The 15,309-nt window shown below is 51.0% G+C and overlaps 2 protein-coding genes across 4 annotated transcripts in view; one reads left to right on the forward strand and one right to left on the reverse strand.

Moving 5' to 3' along the window:
• DYNC2I1 (dynein 2 intermediate chain 1) overlaps positions 1–15,309 on the reverse strand; it is a 227,322-nt gene that overhangs the window by 99,564 nt on the left and 112,449 nt on the right. The gene's annotated exons all lie outside the window — the stretch shown is intronic.
• VIPR2 (vasoactive intestinal peptide receptor 2) overlaps positions 1–15,309 on the forward strand; it is a 64,351-nt gene that overhangs the window by 45,924 nt on the left and 3,118 nt on the right. For all 3 annotated transcript variants that reach the window (XM_081799735.1, XM_081799734.1, XM_081799737.1), the window contains 5 exons: positions 4,098–4,239; positions 9,384–9,534; positions 10,214–10,274; positions 11,757–11,826; positions 12,359–12,450. In XM_081799735.1, the coding sequence (XP_081655861.1) occupies positions 4,098–4,239; positions 9,384–9,534; positions 10,214–10,274; positions 11,757–11,826; positions 12,359–12,450 (516 nt within the window). The remainder of the gene's footprint in view (positions 1–4,097; positions 4,240–9,383; positions 9,535–10,213; positions 10,275–11,756; positions 11,827–12,358; positions 12,451–15,309) is intronic.

The raw sequence follows: 15,309 nt of genomic DNA on the forward strand, positions 1-15,309 counted from the left end.
GTTACAGCTTGGTTTTCAAGAGCCCCCATATTGAACAATCCATGTTCTTGACATCGGCAGTTTACCTGGGATTTGCGATGCATGACATATTTAATTAGCCAGCCTACGGGCATTTTGAATTATTGCAAAAGTGGATGTTGGTCTATAAGAGAATCTCAAATGGTTTCATGAATGTCAAACAATGTTCCATATGCGCACATCCTTAGTCACCTCCTGGTGACACCTGCTGTGGATGTCCTTCTGCCGTGGTCGGTGTGTCCTGGCTGCTGGGATCAGTGCCGGGAGCTGGTGTACGGTTCGTGGGTCTGCCTTCCTCCTGGGCCACAGAGACTCGAACCTCCCTGCCTCCGTCCATCAGCTGTGCTTGCGTGTCCGATGCTACAAGTGTCAATTCCAAACTCCGTATTCTAAAAATAACTTCTCCGTCATCCTGGAAATTCTACCCAGGAAACAACTTTCTACAATCATGAGGGATCTACTGTCCATAATAGCCCCATAGCTAAGAAAGCATTAAGTAACCACGCCCTTATTTTACACACAGAGAAGCAGAGCAACTTGTCTCTTAAGGCAGCTCCAAATCTCAGCGTAGACTTGGATCACAAACACACCACCTAGTTCTGCGTGGGACTCGCTGGGCAGTCCTTGCAGCCACCGTCTTTGATGTCCAGGCACCTGACATCGCAGCTCCAGTCCCCACAAGCCCAGATTGCTAACAACACATACCACACCGCACATTTTATAGGTGTTCATCAACTTAGTCCCTATGGCAGCTTCCGCAGGTCAGTGCTGTTCCTGTCCCCCTGTTACCAGTTAGAGCAGGACAGCCCAGAAAGGCGCTGCCCACACCTCTGTCCACCGTCTCACCTTCGGGAACTGGTGTTCCATTTCCAGCCGCCAGGAAGGAGCAGATTCCAGCGTGGTTTCTCTGGAAGCCCCAATTTCAGCTACATCCATCATCCTGTGTAGATCCATACTTGGAAGTGAGATTTTACAATGAGCAATGAGTGATGAAGAACATAGCTCAGAAACTCAGCAAACATAATTTAGTTGGACTGCTCGCTAACTGGAGTGAGTGTGTGCTCATGTCTGAGAGACCGCCATAAATCCCAGACTCCACTCAGGGGAAGACATAGGCAGCACAGAGTGAGGAGGAGAAAGCAGAGAGCAGAGGTGTTTGAGAGATGAGCCCAGCCCCTGTGAGGAGCAGTGGGAACAGGCCAGCGTGGGGGACAGACACCAGCTTCTTGGGGGGAGGGGCAGGCTTTCACACTCATCTCATGTTTCCTTTTATTATTCCAATTTTCCCCTTTCAGATTGTCAGTTATACATTTTGTTCTGCTGCTTCTAGGCATCTCCCAAAATTGCCACACGTCCTTGTCTCGTAGGAGTTAACCTCCAATCACTATTTTTACCACTTCCCAGTCAATTCAAGACAACATTTTTATTCCATTTACCCCCTCATGTCTTTTGTGTTATTGTAATGTATTTTAATCCGAAGTCTATTTTAAGGCCGTATGCATTATAGTTGTCGTTTACAGTCAGTGGTTACTTGGAGATGCCATGTGTTTATCTTTCCCGAGGCTCTCCCTTCCTCCTGTGTCTCCATCGGGGTCATCTTCCTTCTGCCTGCAGACCCCCTGTAGGATTTCCTTCAGCACAGGCCTACTGACAATGAGGGCTTGTGGTTTTTGATCACATGAAATCATCTTAATTTTGCCTCATTTGAGGATATTTTTGAGAGTATTGAATTCTTTGTTGGCAGTTTTTTCTCTCATCACACTAAAAATGAACATCATTTCTCTTTTTAGAAGTTAGCAGCCTAGGACACCGGGGTGGCTCAGTCGGTGAAGCATCTGCCTTCGACTCAGGTCATGATCCCAGGGTCCTGGGATCGAGCCCCACATCAGGCTCCCTGTTCAGCGGGGAGTCTGTTTCTCCCTCTCCCTCTGCCTCTCTCCCCAGCTTGTTCTCTCTCTCTCTCAAATAAATAAATAAAATCTTTAAAAAAAAAAAAAAGTCAGCGGCCAGTCTCACCACTGTTTCATTGAAGGAAGGTGTCTTTTTTCTTGGGGTGCTTAGAAGCTTTTTTTACTTGTCTTTGGTTTTCAGCAGTGACACTGTCATGGGACTTAATGTGGTTTGCTTTGTATTTGTCCTTCTTGAGGTTAATGGCATTTCTTTAATCTCATTATTTTATTCGTTTCCAAAAATCCTTAGCTAGTATTCTCTAAATGTTGCTTTTACCCTATTGTCTCTCCTTTCCTTCTGAAACTCCATTCTCATGTGTTCAACAGTGTTTTCACCATTCCCCATATATTTCCTACTCTGTTTCTATACTTCCTGATGTGGGAAACAAAGGCAGAAGAAAAATTATTATATTTCCTTGCCACCTACAGCCCACTGACAAGTCCTTGAAACAGGCAGAGTGAACTTCCTCTAGGGAAGACTGGATGTTAATATTTGCTAAGGGCAAAAGGCAACCTGAGCCCAGCCCCCAGGATCCTGAGTCTACTTTAACATATAGAAATTACTACATCAAAAACTAATGATGTATTGTATGGGACTAACATAACATAATAAAATTTAAAAAAAAATTTTTTTTTAAAGAAATTACTTTGGAAACTTCCTTTATCTCTACCCCCCCAAGATACGTGTTGGCAATCATCCTCCAAGCACATGGCCCACCCGTACGCATCTGAAGGGTCTCATAACTACGGTTTGACTAGACAGTAGTAAATGGCCCTTTCCTAACAACAGCCAGCCTCCTCAAGGTCCTGGAAACCTTGCTTCCAAATTCCTTAGAGACTTACGCTGTCCCTAACCCCCTCCTGACTTGAAAGTATATAATGGGCCACTCCTCACAACCCCAGTGCAGCTCTTTTTGCCCACGGGTCCTGTCCCCCTGCTTTAATAAAACCACCTTTTTTGCACTGAAAATGTCTTGAGAATTCTTTCTTGCCGTTGGCTTCGAACCCTACATCACTTCCCATTATTTTGTTTCTCTATACTGATGTCTATATGTATTTAACCGATCTATTTTCTATTTCATAATACTCTCATTTATTGTATCTAATATTAGACTCAGCCATTTTGATTGTTAATTTCAGGGTTCTTTTTGAGTTTTCAACTTTCCATTTGATTTTTGTAATCAATTCCATTCTTTAATAAAATTCTCCACCTCTTCATCAATTATTTTGAATATACTGATCTGAGTAAGAGAGTCCATATCTTAAGATGCCAGTATCGGAATCTCTTTCTAATCTCTGTGTAGGTAGTGGCCTCGAAAGACGAGACCGAGGCGGAGGCTGGAGGGGGGGCATGTCTCGGGGCCTCTCTTCTTACCGGGGTCTCGGTGCTCTGGGTCCTGGCCACTCTGGCCACTCTCCTGGTCCTTAGGCAGCTGTCCGAAACCACGCTGGCCCCCTGGGGGGAGGTAGTCAGATAAGCTGCTTCTTTGTCACCTCTCGTAGAAGTCTTCCTTACAATGTGTTTTAATGTCCTTCAACATTTTTTAACTTATTGAAACTTAAAGAGCTAGCATTCACTTGTGTGGAGTAGCTTGTTTCCTGATGGCTCTGAATTAAAAGTCAAATCAAATACCGACTAAGTTTTCTCCAGAGCAGAATCTAAGTGGTACAAGCGAATTAGAAACAAAATGTTCTGAGCACTTTTTAGAGAAGCAAGATATCACATAAAGTTAAGTTCAAAGGCAGATCATTTGACATGGGTCTTGCAGGAAATTTGCTGCAAAGATACTCAGTCTTCACATCTGTGAAGTGGACACATGCCACTGCAGACTCGGAACTCAGCACTGTTTGCTTTATACTCTTATCCTGAAATCCTGTTCCAGGACTGCAACCTGAGGAGATAGAAATAAAGGAAAAGTTTACCTACAAAGATAGTTATCATAATGCAAAACTGAAAACATCCTAAATGTACAGTAAGGAATTGAAACTTCCATAAAAAAAGAAGAAAGCCTTAATATTAAATCCAATTATTAAAGTGTTCATCCCTCCCCCACCCCACCCCCTTTCGCCCCTCCCCATCCCTGCCTCCCCCACCCCTCCACCCCTCATCCCTGCCTCTCTCCACCACAGGAAGCTGCATTGCACCCGGAACTACATCCACTTGAACCTGTTCCTCTCCTTCATCCTCCGAGCCATTTCAGTGTTGGTCAAGGATGATGTGCTATACTCCAGCTCGGGCACGCTGCATTGCCCCGACCAGCCATCCTCCTGGGTAAGGCTGTCCCTGTGAGCAGGGTCCTCTCACTGAGGGGAGGGTGGCCTGTGTGAACTGCAGCCCCACGGACCTCCCTCCCACCACCCCGGCGCTTTGTCTCTCTCCCCACCTCACACTGTGGTAAAGTCCCACAGCCAGTGCACAGGGCTAAAGACAAGGGTTAGGCCTGAGAAGCAGACGGGCCAGGAGGCTGGGGCTCAGAGCAGGCCCAGGTTGGCAGGTGAGATAGGGATGGTGTCCCAGGCACCTCCAGGGGCTGGGAGGTCATGGGCCATGAGCACTGACCCCCAGGCAGAGCCAGAACAACACGAGGGCACTGCCCGAAGTGATCAGCAGCAGCAGCTCTGGGCTGAAAAATCCTGACATGGATGGAGATGCACAGTGCCATTGTCTTCACCCCAAATCTCCCAGATTATGAGTAAAGATGCTTCCATGGATTGCTGGGAGGAAATCACCTACGCAGCTAATGAGCTCCCTGCAGCACCTGCCAGGAGCCCAGCTGCATGTCTGTGAATATGTTGGGCCCAGCTCTCTGATACGAGGAGAAACCATGCTAATTATTTCTATAGATGGACGCTACTTGTGCTGTCCTTCACCCCTCTGTGTTGGTGGTGATAGTGGGCCTGCAGTGCTTAGTTCTTTTAGTGCATTGGCCACGCCCCTCCAATATGCAGGTCGCTCTGCCGAGTCTTTCTCTGCCGCCCACGTAAGGCTACCTCAGGACCTCGGCGGGCATCTGGGCTCCGGTTCATCTGGGCTCTCGATTTGACCACAGCTTCCGAGGGTGGCTCCTCTCTGCAGAAGGAGCCAGGACGCTGGCCGCTCTCCTCTCAAGGTCCAAGCGGATGGATTCATCTGCTGACACTGTTGCTCTGGGCTGAACAGATTTGAATTAATTCAGTTTTAGGACACCACAGAACATCAGCTGTTCCATAGGCCTGTAGGGTAAATAGATTTCTGGGGATAATCAACTCATGACATACTTGGACTGAATTAATAAAAGGAGTTTGTTGTAATAATAAAAGTAACACAAGATCCTTCACCTGGCAAACCCTCACCCCCAAGTGGGAGTCAGAGCCCCTGAGGCTCTTGCCCCACGATGGAGTGTCCCACGTGGGTAACAAGGGCTGAGCCCTAATGCCACTCTGGGGTCTCCTCTTGCTGGGAAACCTCCTTTCACTTCTCCGGGGGGCGGGGGTCTCAAAACTCTGCTCAAAGGAGCCCTCCTTCCTTAGCTTCTTGTTAAAGGGCTAGTGACCCTGGTGGGCCCACAGACACCAGCCACCCAACCCAGGGCCATGCTCCCAGCCACACAGACAAGACCTGGCGGGCACCCCACTGAGGGGCAGGGGAGTGACAGGGACCCAGGGGAATAAGTTCCCTGCCATGCCTACCCTGCCCCGCCTGCCCCTATGCTGGAAATCACCGACCCCTCTGCCCATCCACCTAGCCATTTCTTGAGGGTCTTCCAGTGCCAGGCTGGACACTGTTGGTGAGTGCCCAGTGACCTTCAAAAGAGCAGTTTGCCCATTTGTGAATGAGGACACAGAGCTGAGGGAAGCCCGGCAGCTCAAAGGGCTTGATGTGGCTGTGGTCAGGGTTCAAACGCAGGTACACCGCACACTCTGGCATGGAAATGCCCGAGGATTCGGGTCTGAGGGCTGAAGTGTGAGAAGGAGGGAGCAGGTGCAGGGTTCCCCTGCCCAGTCCCCGGAGCCATGAGAGCAAAGGGGAAGGGACCTAGCTGCACCCCTCCAGCAGGATGTCACCGAGACGTGTACCAACAGAGGGAAGAAGGGTGGGAGGACAGGAGGAAGATGAGGACAGAAGGCAGGAGAAAAGGAGGCAGGAGAGAAAGAAGGAGGACTGGGTCTTCCTTCTTCTTGTCCCCAGAGAAGGCAAGGTTTTGAGTAAGTTAGTCAGAGAGACAGTCAGACTTCAGCATGAGGAACAGAGAAAACATCTCTTCTTGCAGTTGCATTTTTTGGACGTTTTTGTTCTCAGTTGGGTATCAAGCCAACATTATTCTCCCAAGCAGAACACTGGGGGAATCTCCCCCAAATAGGTCCAAGGGTCTATTTCTCAAGACATTTGGAGAGGCCAAGAACTCGACAGTCTATTTCCTTTCAAAAGAAGGCTTCTCCCTCCACTGGCCCCCTCTTCCCACATACTCTGGACATAGCAGTGAGTCCTGGGCTCAGTGTGTCTCCTCCTGGCTGCCCAATGACATGTAGGGTCAATCGGGATTTTCAAAAACCTACCTTCAGGCTTTCCAAGGCACTCCCTGAGGGTCTGAGTGCCGCCCAGCCCAGGGAGGGGTCGAGTGGGGATATACACTGTGGCAGCCGTGAATTCTGCGGTGAAGCCAGAACATCTAAGCAGGGACGCACCCAGCCCAAAGCTAAGCTCGGACCTGGCCACTGCCTGCTGTCGCAGGTGGGCTGGGGAGGGGATGAGAGGCAAAGATTTAGGCTGGAGGCTGAGCACCTGCACGTCATGGAGAGTCCCGGGCCCAGCGAGCTACCAAGCCAGCCCACAGCCCAGGTCAGAATGGCAGAGGGTCAGGAAGAAGAGAGGTGAGTGAGAGCCCATCAACATGCTTACGTGTATGTGTGCACCTGCATGCACATGCCTCCAAAACTCACACACACATGATCACAGAGGTACACACAGGCATGAACACAAGCACATGTGTGCAGACACACATGCACACAGGAACACACCATCAGACTTCATTCCATCTGTGTCTGGATCTGTGCCTGGAGGACGGCTGGTTTGGGGCTTTGGGAGCCCCACACCCTCAAAAGTGGCACCGCTGCGGACCCAGGACACGTGAAGGCGCACAAGCGGGCGTTCCCATGGGCACACAGCTCTGCTGCTCGCTGTGTGGTGAGGTCTCGTAGCCCGCTGCTTCGTGGTATTCTCACACATTTAAATAAAATATCCTGGGCTTTTTGTTTTTTGTTTTTTAAGATTTTATTTATTTATTTGACAGAGACACAGAGAGAGAGGGAACACAAGCAGGGGGAGGGGGAGAGGGAGAAGCAGGCCTCCCGCTGAGCAGGAAGCCCCACATGGAGCTCGATCCCAGGACCCTGGGATCATGACCTGAGCCGAAGGCAGACGCTTAACGACTGAGCCACCCAGGCGCCCCAGAAACAATAAAAACTTAAATGTAAAAAAAAAAAAAATCATTATGAAAATATTTTATTTATTATTTATTTATTTTTAAAGATTTTATTTAGTCATTTGACAGAGAGAGACACAGCGAGAGAGGGAACACAAGCAGGGGGAGTGGGAGAGGGAGAAGCAGGCTTCCCGCGGAGCAGGGAGCCCAATGCGGGGCTCGATCCCAGGACCCCGGGATCATGACCTGAGCCGAAGGCAGACACTTAACGACTGAGCCACCCAGGTGCCCCGGTTTTTGTTTTTAATCAACACTACAGACGCCATATGTGTTCCAGGGACTAGGGAAATACCTTCTGTTCCTGCAGGGTGTGGGGTATGTTACCCAGTTTTACCTCTGACAGCCTGGAGGGGGGCGCAGACTTCCATCTTCTTTTCAGGGAGTGGGCCTCGAAGCCAAGTGTCTTGTATTAGATGGAGCACCAAACGGGGCTGCACCCCACTTCCGGTCCCCACCCTCGCCCAGCTGTGTACACACTTGGCATCCTTCTCTGCACTGCTTTGGTTGGCTTTCGTCTGACCCCTGGAAAAGCATATTCTAGTCCAGAGAAAACAACCAACCAGGTGGCCGCCTAGAAGCCGACCCTCAGCAGGAGCCCCAGCTGAAGGCAGGGCTTGGTGCCCTCGACTCTGGCTGTGTGCAGCGGTGGGAGGCCCCCAGCCCAGGGGACAGCCCTCGGCGATCGGCCTGCGTCTCTGTGCTGTGCCGTCTGAGCAGCAGCAGGCCCTGGAGGCCCTCCCTCCGTGCTCTCGACCCCGAGGGATGCGGTCTGAAACCACGGCCGCAGAAGGGGAAGTCAGCAGAGAGCTCGTCCCGCCCCAGACCTCCTGTCCTCACCGTGTGCTGGTGGGGAAGGACAGCTGGAAAGACACCCACGGTGGCTTCATGGTTTTACCAAGAAAACAGAGTCACCTGCAACACGCTGTTTCTGCATCTTCCGCCCTCATTCAGCACGACATCATGGCAATCGTCCAGGCCAACCGGTGTGTCAGTTTGAATGGTGGCACGATCACCTAGCGTGTGGCTGAGACATCATGCATTTAACCGTCTACCAACTTGGGCACCACACCCCTCCCTGCACACACATCTCCGTGCATTGTTGTTCTCATTTCTGTCCGATGGAGCTCACGAGTGAGCGCACACATGTATATAAATACATGCACGTGGATACGTGTATCCGCATATATACAAATATATCCACACCTACAGACATATATCCACGTACACATATAAAAATATATCCACGTATGTAAAGGTACATCTATCCACACGTAAGTGTGTATGGATATCTACCTGTACACATATATTTTAGGGGACGCAGCAAAGATATAGAAGAATAGAAATGAAGTTCTGTTCTTTTTCAGCACACTTACACACACTTGCCAATTAAAAGCCTCAGTTTCATGTTTATTCAAGAGGCTAAAATACCTGGTATGTTTATATGAAGGTCTGAGAGATTAAAATATCTTTGTTTTATATACTACCTGGTTTTTCCCAGTGAAAACTCTTTCAAAATGCCTGGGGACATAATGTGCTTGCTGGTTTCTCTTGTTTTGCCCTTTATTTTTCTGTCTCTTGCTGAGCGGGTGGCGAGGACAAACGGAGAATCGAAAGCGGGGTGGGCAGAGGATGAGGACGCAGACCGAGGAGGGGCAGGGAGAGGGGCAGGCAGGTGTGCTCACCGCCACGTTCCCTCAGCCCGCTGCTCCCAGAGGTGGCTGTGTGCATCTGCCCCCTGCCCGTGTTTATCTTCCAGTGAGTTCTGATCCCAGGCTGTGGGTGCCAAGGGCCTCACTTTAACACGGTGCGCATCTCCAGCCAACACCACTGTGTTGGTGTCCTTGGCTCCTCAGACAAACACGTGCATGCCTCATGTCCTGGAGCTACTCTGCCCATGGTGAACTGTTCAATCCGAATGGGGCCGTGTTCTCTTGCTCTGTCTCCGACATTCCAGGTTGGCTGCAAGCTGAGCCTCGTGTTCTTCCAGTATTGCATCATGGCAAACTTCTACTGGCTCCTGGTGGAGGGGCTATACCTCCACACCTTGCTGGTGGCCATATTCTCCCCCAGCCGACGCTTCGCAGCCTATCTCCTGATTGGATGGGGTAAGGACTGTCCTCCCCTGTGTATGCCCGATGCCCATCAGCCACCCCACCAACCCTCCAGGTCCCTGATTTCCACCCCCTCACCTATAAATGCAGACCTTTCAGCTCAGAAAAATTCTTTCCTACCCCTGTAGGATGCACTTCCGGTCATATTAGGAAGAGCTTTTCTAGCACGACTAGAGTTTCCTATAGGCAGCACCCTCATATTTCTAGGAACCAGGAACCTGGTTTAAAACTGCTATAAAGTCCCGTTCCTGGGGCATACCCTGTGGGGGGAAAGTCAGAAAGAAGTGGCATGGAGGAGAAGGGCTTCCCCGCCAGTTAGCAGGACCTTCGATAGCCAGAACTGGAAGGGGTGTAAGCAGTGGGCCCCCCAGGTTCACAGTGAGGAGCACCCCTTACTGTAATTGCCATGCTCCCACACTGTGGTAACAACACTCACAATGCACGGTGACGCCTTGCAGACCTGTGAAGCTTGAGCTTTCCCGCACACGTTTATCTTCAGTGCTTTGTAAGGCATGAGCATAAACTTCCGTGTGTTTACGAAGCATTTCCACTGGGTCCTTCCATCAGAAAGCCCCTGTCCTTGCTGACCCTGGTGAACGAGGGTGCACACGTGAGTCTGTGTGCTGTCCCAGTTAAGCAGCGCAGGTTGTGGTAACCAGGTGTCTTTCTGCAGGCATCCCCACCGTCTGCACAGGGGCGTGGACTGCAGCCCGGCTCTCCTTAGAAGACACAGGGTGAGTGCTGGGTCCATACCTCTGCCTTTAAAATGAGGTCGAGCAATCCTGGCCCAAGTTGCTGGCATCCTTAAGTCTTCGGAAACGAGAAAGAAGCTTACTGTCCGGTTGCGAGGAAGATTTGCATTTGTAGCTGCAGCCGAGCAGAGAGTGACACAGAACACCCCACATATGAGAAGACCGACTTCATGACTGTTGGTGCGGGGGACAGAATTTGGAGAAAATGCATGTGAGGGCTGGGAACTGAACCAGGTCCTACAGCAGAGCTGGGATTGGGGGAAACCAGGCAGAGGGGCTCAGCACCTTAGGTGGGGGAAGCAGCGTTCACAAAAGGGAACCAAGCAAAACGCATGCATTGTTTGCCTGGAGCCAAGTGCAGAGAGGTGACCAGTTGAAGACCGGGTTAAAATGGCCAGCAGGAGTACAGCTCTCTGACATAGTTCTCTAAAATGCAGCATGAGCAGGGTCCAAAGCTCTTCTGTTTTATGTACACAGCTGGATCATGGCCCCAAACTCAGGTACCAAGTTCCCACCATGAACGTTGTGCCTCATAAAGGGCTCTCGGGGTCTACCAGTTATCTACTACTGGTAACACACCACCCTCAGCCCAGTGGCTGACATAACGGAGAGTCCATAGGGTGTGTTTCTGCACACTGGCAGCGTGGGCTGGCTCCCCTGGCATTCTTGTGGCTTCAGCCCGGCTTGCTCACGCACCGTGGGCACCTGCTGGGTTGGCCGAGGACTGGCCCGTCTGAAGTAGCACAACTAGCAGGCTCTTTTCTGTCCTGCGGGTTCCAAGCGCTCCACATCCTATTGCCAAAACCAGCTAGGATTCAGAGGCGAGGGTTGGTCTCTGCCCTTGCTGGGAGGGGCTTCAGAGCCTCGCTGGGGGGCGAGTAATGGAGACATTGCAAGCGCCCTCTCCCAGCTTCCTACCGGAGACAGCGCGTACGCTGGAAACCCGCAGTGAGAACATTGCCAGACAGACATTCCTAGCTGTGCCTGCCTCAGTTATTCCAAAGACATTTCAAACCTTCATTCAAGGTACAGATACAAACCATTCAGGAGACGAGAGGAAATTAATTTTCAGGAGAAAAACTCCCCTCTGTTGGCCAGAGTGAGCATGAGCTACACCAACTCCCAGGTTATGGGCCTTCCCTGGGGCTTGCTCTCCCCCTTCTCCCATGGCCTGGAGTTCTGCTTTTGCTCCATCTCTCCATTAGCAGACTGTCCTGTCAGGAAGAATAACATGAAACAAAGTCACTGGATAGGGACGGGTTGCATCCGGATCTGTGAGTGCGGAGCACCTCGGCCTTACCGCGGCACTTGCGGGCCCTCAGGGGGGCCACGTAACGCACCAGGCATGTAGCGCGTGCGGTGGGAGGAGCCAGCTGGTTTTGCCAGTACCGCGTAAGGGCTGAGAGGCAGCGAGCTTGTGGATGAATCAGAGGTAACATGATTTTCCTTCTCTCTTCTCAATAGGTGTTGGGATACCAACGACCACAGTGTTCCCTGGTGGGTTATACGGACACCAATTTTAATATCTATCCTAGTAAGTAATTTCTGTATTGAAACATGAGCTATCCATTGGGTTGCACACTTGGGTAGAGAGGGAGCCCACTTCCTGTATTAAATATAAATAGCCCCGTTCTGCTCAGCCTTCTGAGAGAAGACCCACACACAGCGGCCCAGCTCCTTCCATCAGTCCTAGACTCGGGCCCGGTCGGGACGAAGGCTCAGTGATGGGGGAGGGGTGGAGGGAGAGAGGCGTGTTCTCCGGCTCGGGGAGGAACCCTGCAAGGAAGTCACAGCCACGCACTGCACAGCTGAATCACACTGTCATTTGTCCACCTCCCATCTCAGAACTGGCTTGCTCCTGTAGCCTGGGCCCTGAGACACATGATGCTGTCAGGGGACACAGTCAGCTCCAAGTTGGGGGGCAGCCGCAGGCTGGGCAGGGCTCCTGCACTTCTGTCACAGAGGGGAGGAGAGACGATTCAGGCGGGGCTGAGCCACAGACGTCCCGGCTACATCCCCTCCCTGCAGGGAAATCCCACACAAACATGTGGTCTCTATTTGTGCAGGTCAATTTTGTCCTTTTTATTAGTATCATACGAATTTTACTGCAGAAGTTGACGTCCCCAGATGTCGGTGGCAACGACCAGTCACAGTATAAGTGAGTATGTGTGTGGGTCTGGGAGCCGAGCTGCCCTCACCACCCTCCCACGGTCTGGAACCTAGGGTCAGGGAGGACGTGGGTCTGCACATGCAGCAAAGGCCCACGTTCGCCTCCTTTGGGTGCGGGACTGTGCTCATGGCTAAGGCAGCTGGTGTCTTCTCCAAGGGAGGGTGCTGCCGTGGTGGTCATTCCAAGCCCCCGCCCCTGGTTTCAGCACGGATATCCTCTATGGAAGCACTCTGCCCGCTTGCCTGTTTTGCAATCTGACTTCTCCTTGGCCACACATTATTTGTATTTTATGCTGAATTCTTTTTTCCGCATCAAACCACAAGGTTCATGCAGACACCGAACGCCAGGCCTTATACTTAATAATAATTCATGTTTATTCGCTGAATGATTACATGAAGATGGTTATTGTCACATCGATTCAGTGGGAAAGAGAACAGAGGTTAAGTAACACGCCACAATCATCGAGCTCATTAACGAGGACCTGAAGACTCTATGAAAGAATTTAAAGATTCTATAAATTTCTGTCAAGAATTTATAAAGAAAAAGTAAAGCCCACAACTTTATTATAAAGTAGAACTAGTTTAGCACGGGACAGTTGGTCCTACCAGTGGGAGCCTCGGGTTCAGATAGACCAGTTTGGAATCACGGCCGCCTGGAGCTGTGTGACCCTGGGCAGGTGACCTGACTATGGCCAGGTGTGGACCTGGAAGCTGGACAGGCAGCATCACTCATAGCCAGGGGCCCAGTGCTGGGCTTACACACCAGCTGGAAGCCTGAGTGATGTGACTTCACTGTTCTGGGCCTCAGTGTCCTCATCCGTAAAGTGGAAATAATAGTCATTATCTCTAAGGCTGGGAGGGTTAATACAGTTAATATTTGAAAGACATTTAGTGTCAGCACCAGTAAGTGTTGTGGGGAAGTCTGGTGCACGGATCCTTCTGACCGTGCCCTAGGGCACATAAAACCCAAGGCATCCCTTTTTTTGCCCAGTCCACTCAAGGAGGCTGCACAGAAGGTCAGACCTAGCGATGGGATTCCACATCAGACCACAAAGGACAAAGCCATGTTACCCCATCTGAGCAGCATCTGTACTGGTCCTTGAGCCCACTTGCACTTGCAGCTCAAGGACAGGACTGCACCTGACTGGTCCCTGAGCCCACTCGCACCTGCAACTCAGGGACAGGACTGCACCTGACTGGTCCCTGAGCCCACTCGCACCTGCAACTCAGGGACAGGACTGCACCTGACTGGTCCCTGAGCCCACTCGCACCTGCAGCTCAGGGACAGGACTGCACCTGACTGGTCCCTGGGGCCCACTCACACTTGCAGCTCAGGGACAGGACTGCTCTCAGTTGCTCTTCAAAATCAAGTTTGATTTTTGGCTAGTCTTGTTTAGCTTCCATGCTGACCTTTTCTTTGGGCTTTTTGGGAGTGTTCATTCAGTAGGTCTTGGAGATATATGCTTTTATTTTAGAAACAAAATTAAGTAGGGAAATAGAAACTGTTCTTTTTCCAGGATGACAAAAGAGGCAGAGCCTGTCTGTGGTGCCGCCGTCTGGCTGTGTCTTGATGCCTTTTCTCGGCAACTGTCTTTATAACCGTAACAAAGCCCCCGAACAGAGTCCCAGGGGCCCAGCCTCACTAGAAACTCTTCTCTAGAAGTGAGCATGATGTACGTAAGGGAATTCAGGCAGACTCTTTGTCTCGCACTGGACTAAAGGGCACAGTTCCCTACACAACCCACTTCTGTTCACCAGGCTAGCGCTGAGCCGGGGTATGAAATGCCCCGTAAGGTTAAATGTTTGGATCTATGAGCAGCCGGCAGTGTGATGCTCACTGACGGGCCTTCCTTGCTGATGAGGCCCAGGTCACGCCCTGCTGCAGAATGGCCTGGACTCCTGGGGTTTGCACAGATTGCCTGAAACGGGACATCCCACTTGTTGTAAACACCACAGGATGTGGTTTTTGTTGTGAGGGAAACCAGGAGAAATGGTCACATTTCTAGAACTTACATCCCAGGCTCTGAGTGCTAGGTTTGAGACGGGTGCCTCAAAAATATGTCAAGAAGTTCATGACTTTTTCTAAGTGTTGGGTAGGGTCAACGAACAAGAGAAAGTGAGGGAGGTGCAGAGTGGAGCCTCCTCGCTGGGTTCCCTCAGGATGAGGCTGCAGGGTCAATGCAGAGGCTACCGGATGTTCATTTAGGGGGTCTTGACGTGCACACACATCACCAGGTGGCCTGACTTGGCCTGGGGGCCAAGCTCCTCCTTGACGAGCCCCCAGGGGACCCCAATGCTCCTGTCCATGCTGGAGTTGCGAGGGTCAAATCTGGCCGCACGCTGGAATCACCCAGGAAAATGTTAGAGCTACCATGCAGGTCCCGCCCGCCCGCAGGGACCTGATTTAATTGGAGTGAGGAGGCATGCTGGACTGAGAAGTTTCAGAAGTTCCCTGGATGATTCTAATGTGCAGCAGTGAGAGTCCCAGGCTCAGAGCAGTGATTCTCAAAGTGGGGTTCCTAAACAGCAGCTGCAGCATCTCTAGGAACCTGATAGACACACCCCAGACCCACAGAGCCAGCAGTCCGAAGGTGGGGCCAGCAATCTGCCTTCTGATGTGACCTCCAGGTGGCCTGGTGCCGCTGAAGCTTGAGAAACGCCGGGTAGAGAACAGAGACGGTGTTTGTTCGGGGCGTGGGGAGAGCAGCTACAGGAAAGGGGGACGTGAGCTCGGCTGTTTTACTTTCAAGCATAGAATGCAGTGAGCAGAAGATCTGCATTTTGATCAGGGAGGGTAGTAACTCTGATGGACAGAGCAATTACACCTGGCTGGTCCAGGCCACCCAGA

Source organism: Leptonychotes weddellii, chromosome 12 (assembly GCF_054177405.1).
Source record: "Leptonychotes weddellii isolate Sample4059 chromosome 12, ASM5417740v2, whole genome shotgun sequence".
Lineage (NCBI taxonomy): Eukaryota > Metazoa > Chordata > Mammalia > Carnivora > Phocidae > Leptonychotes > Leptonychotes weddellii.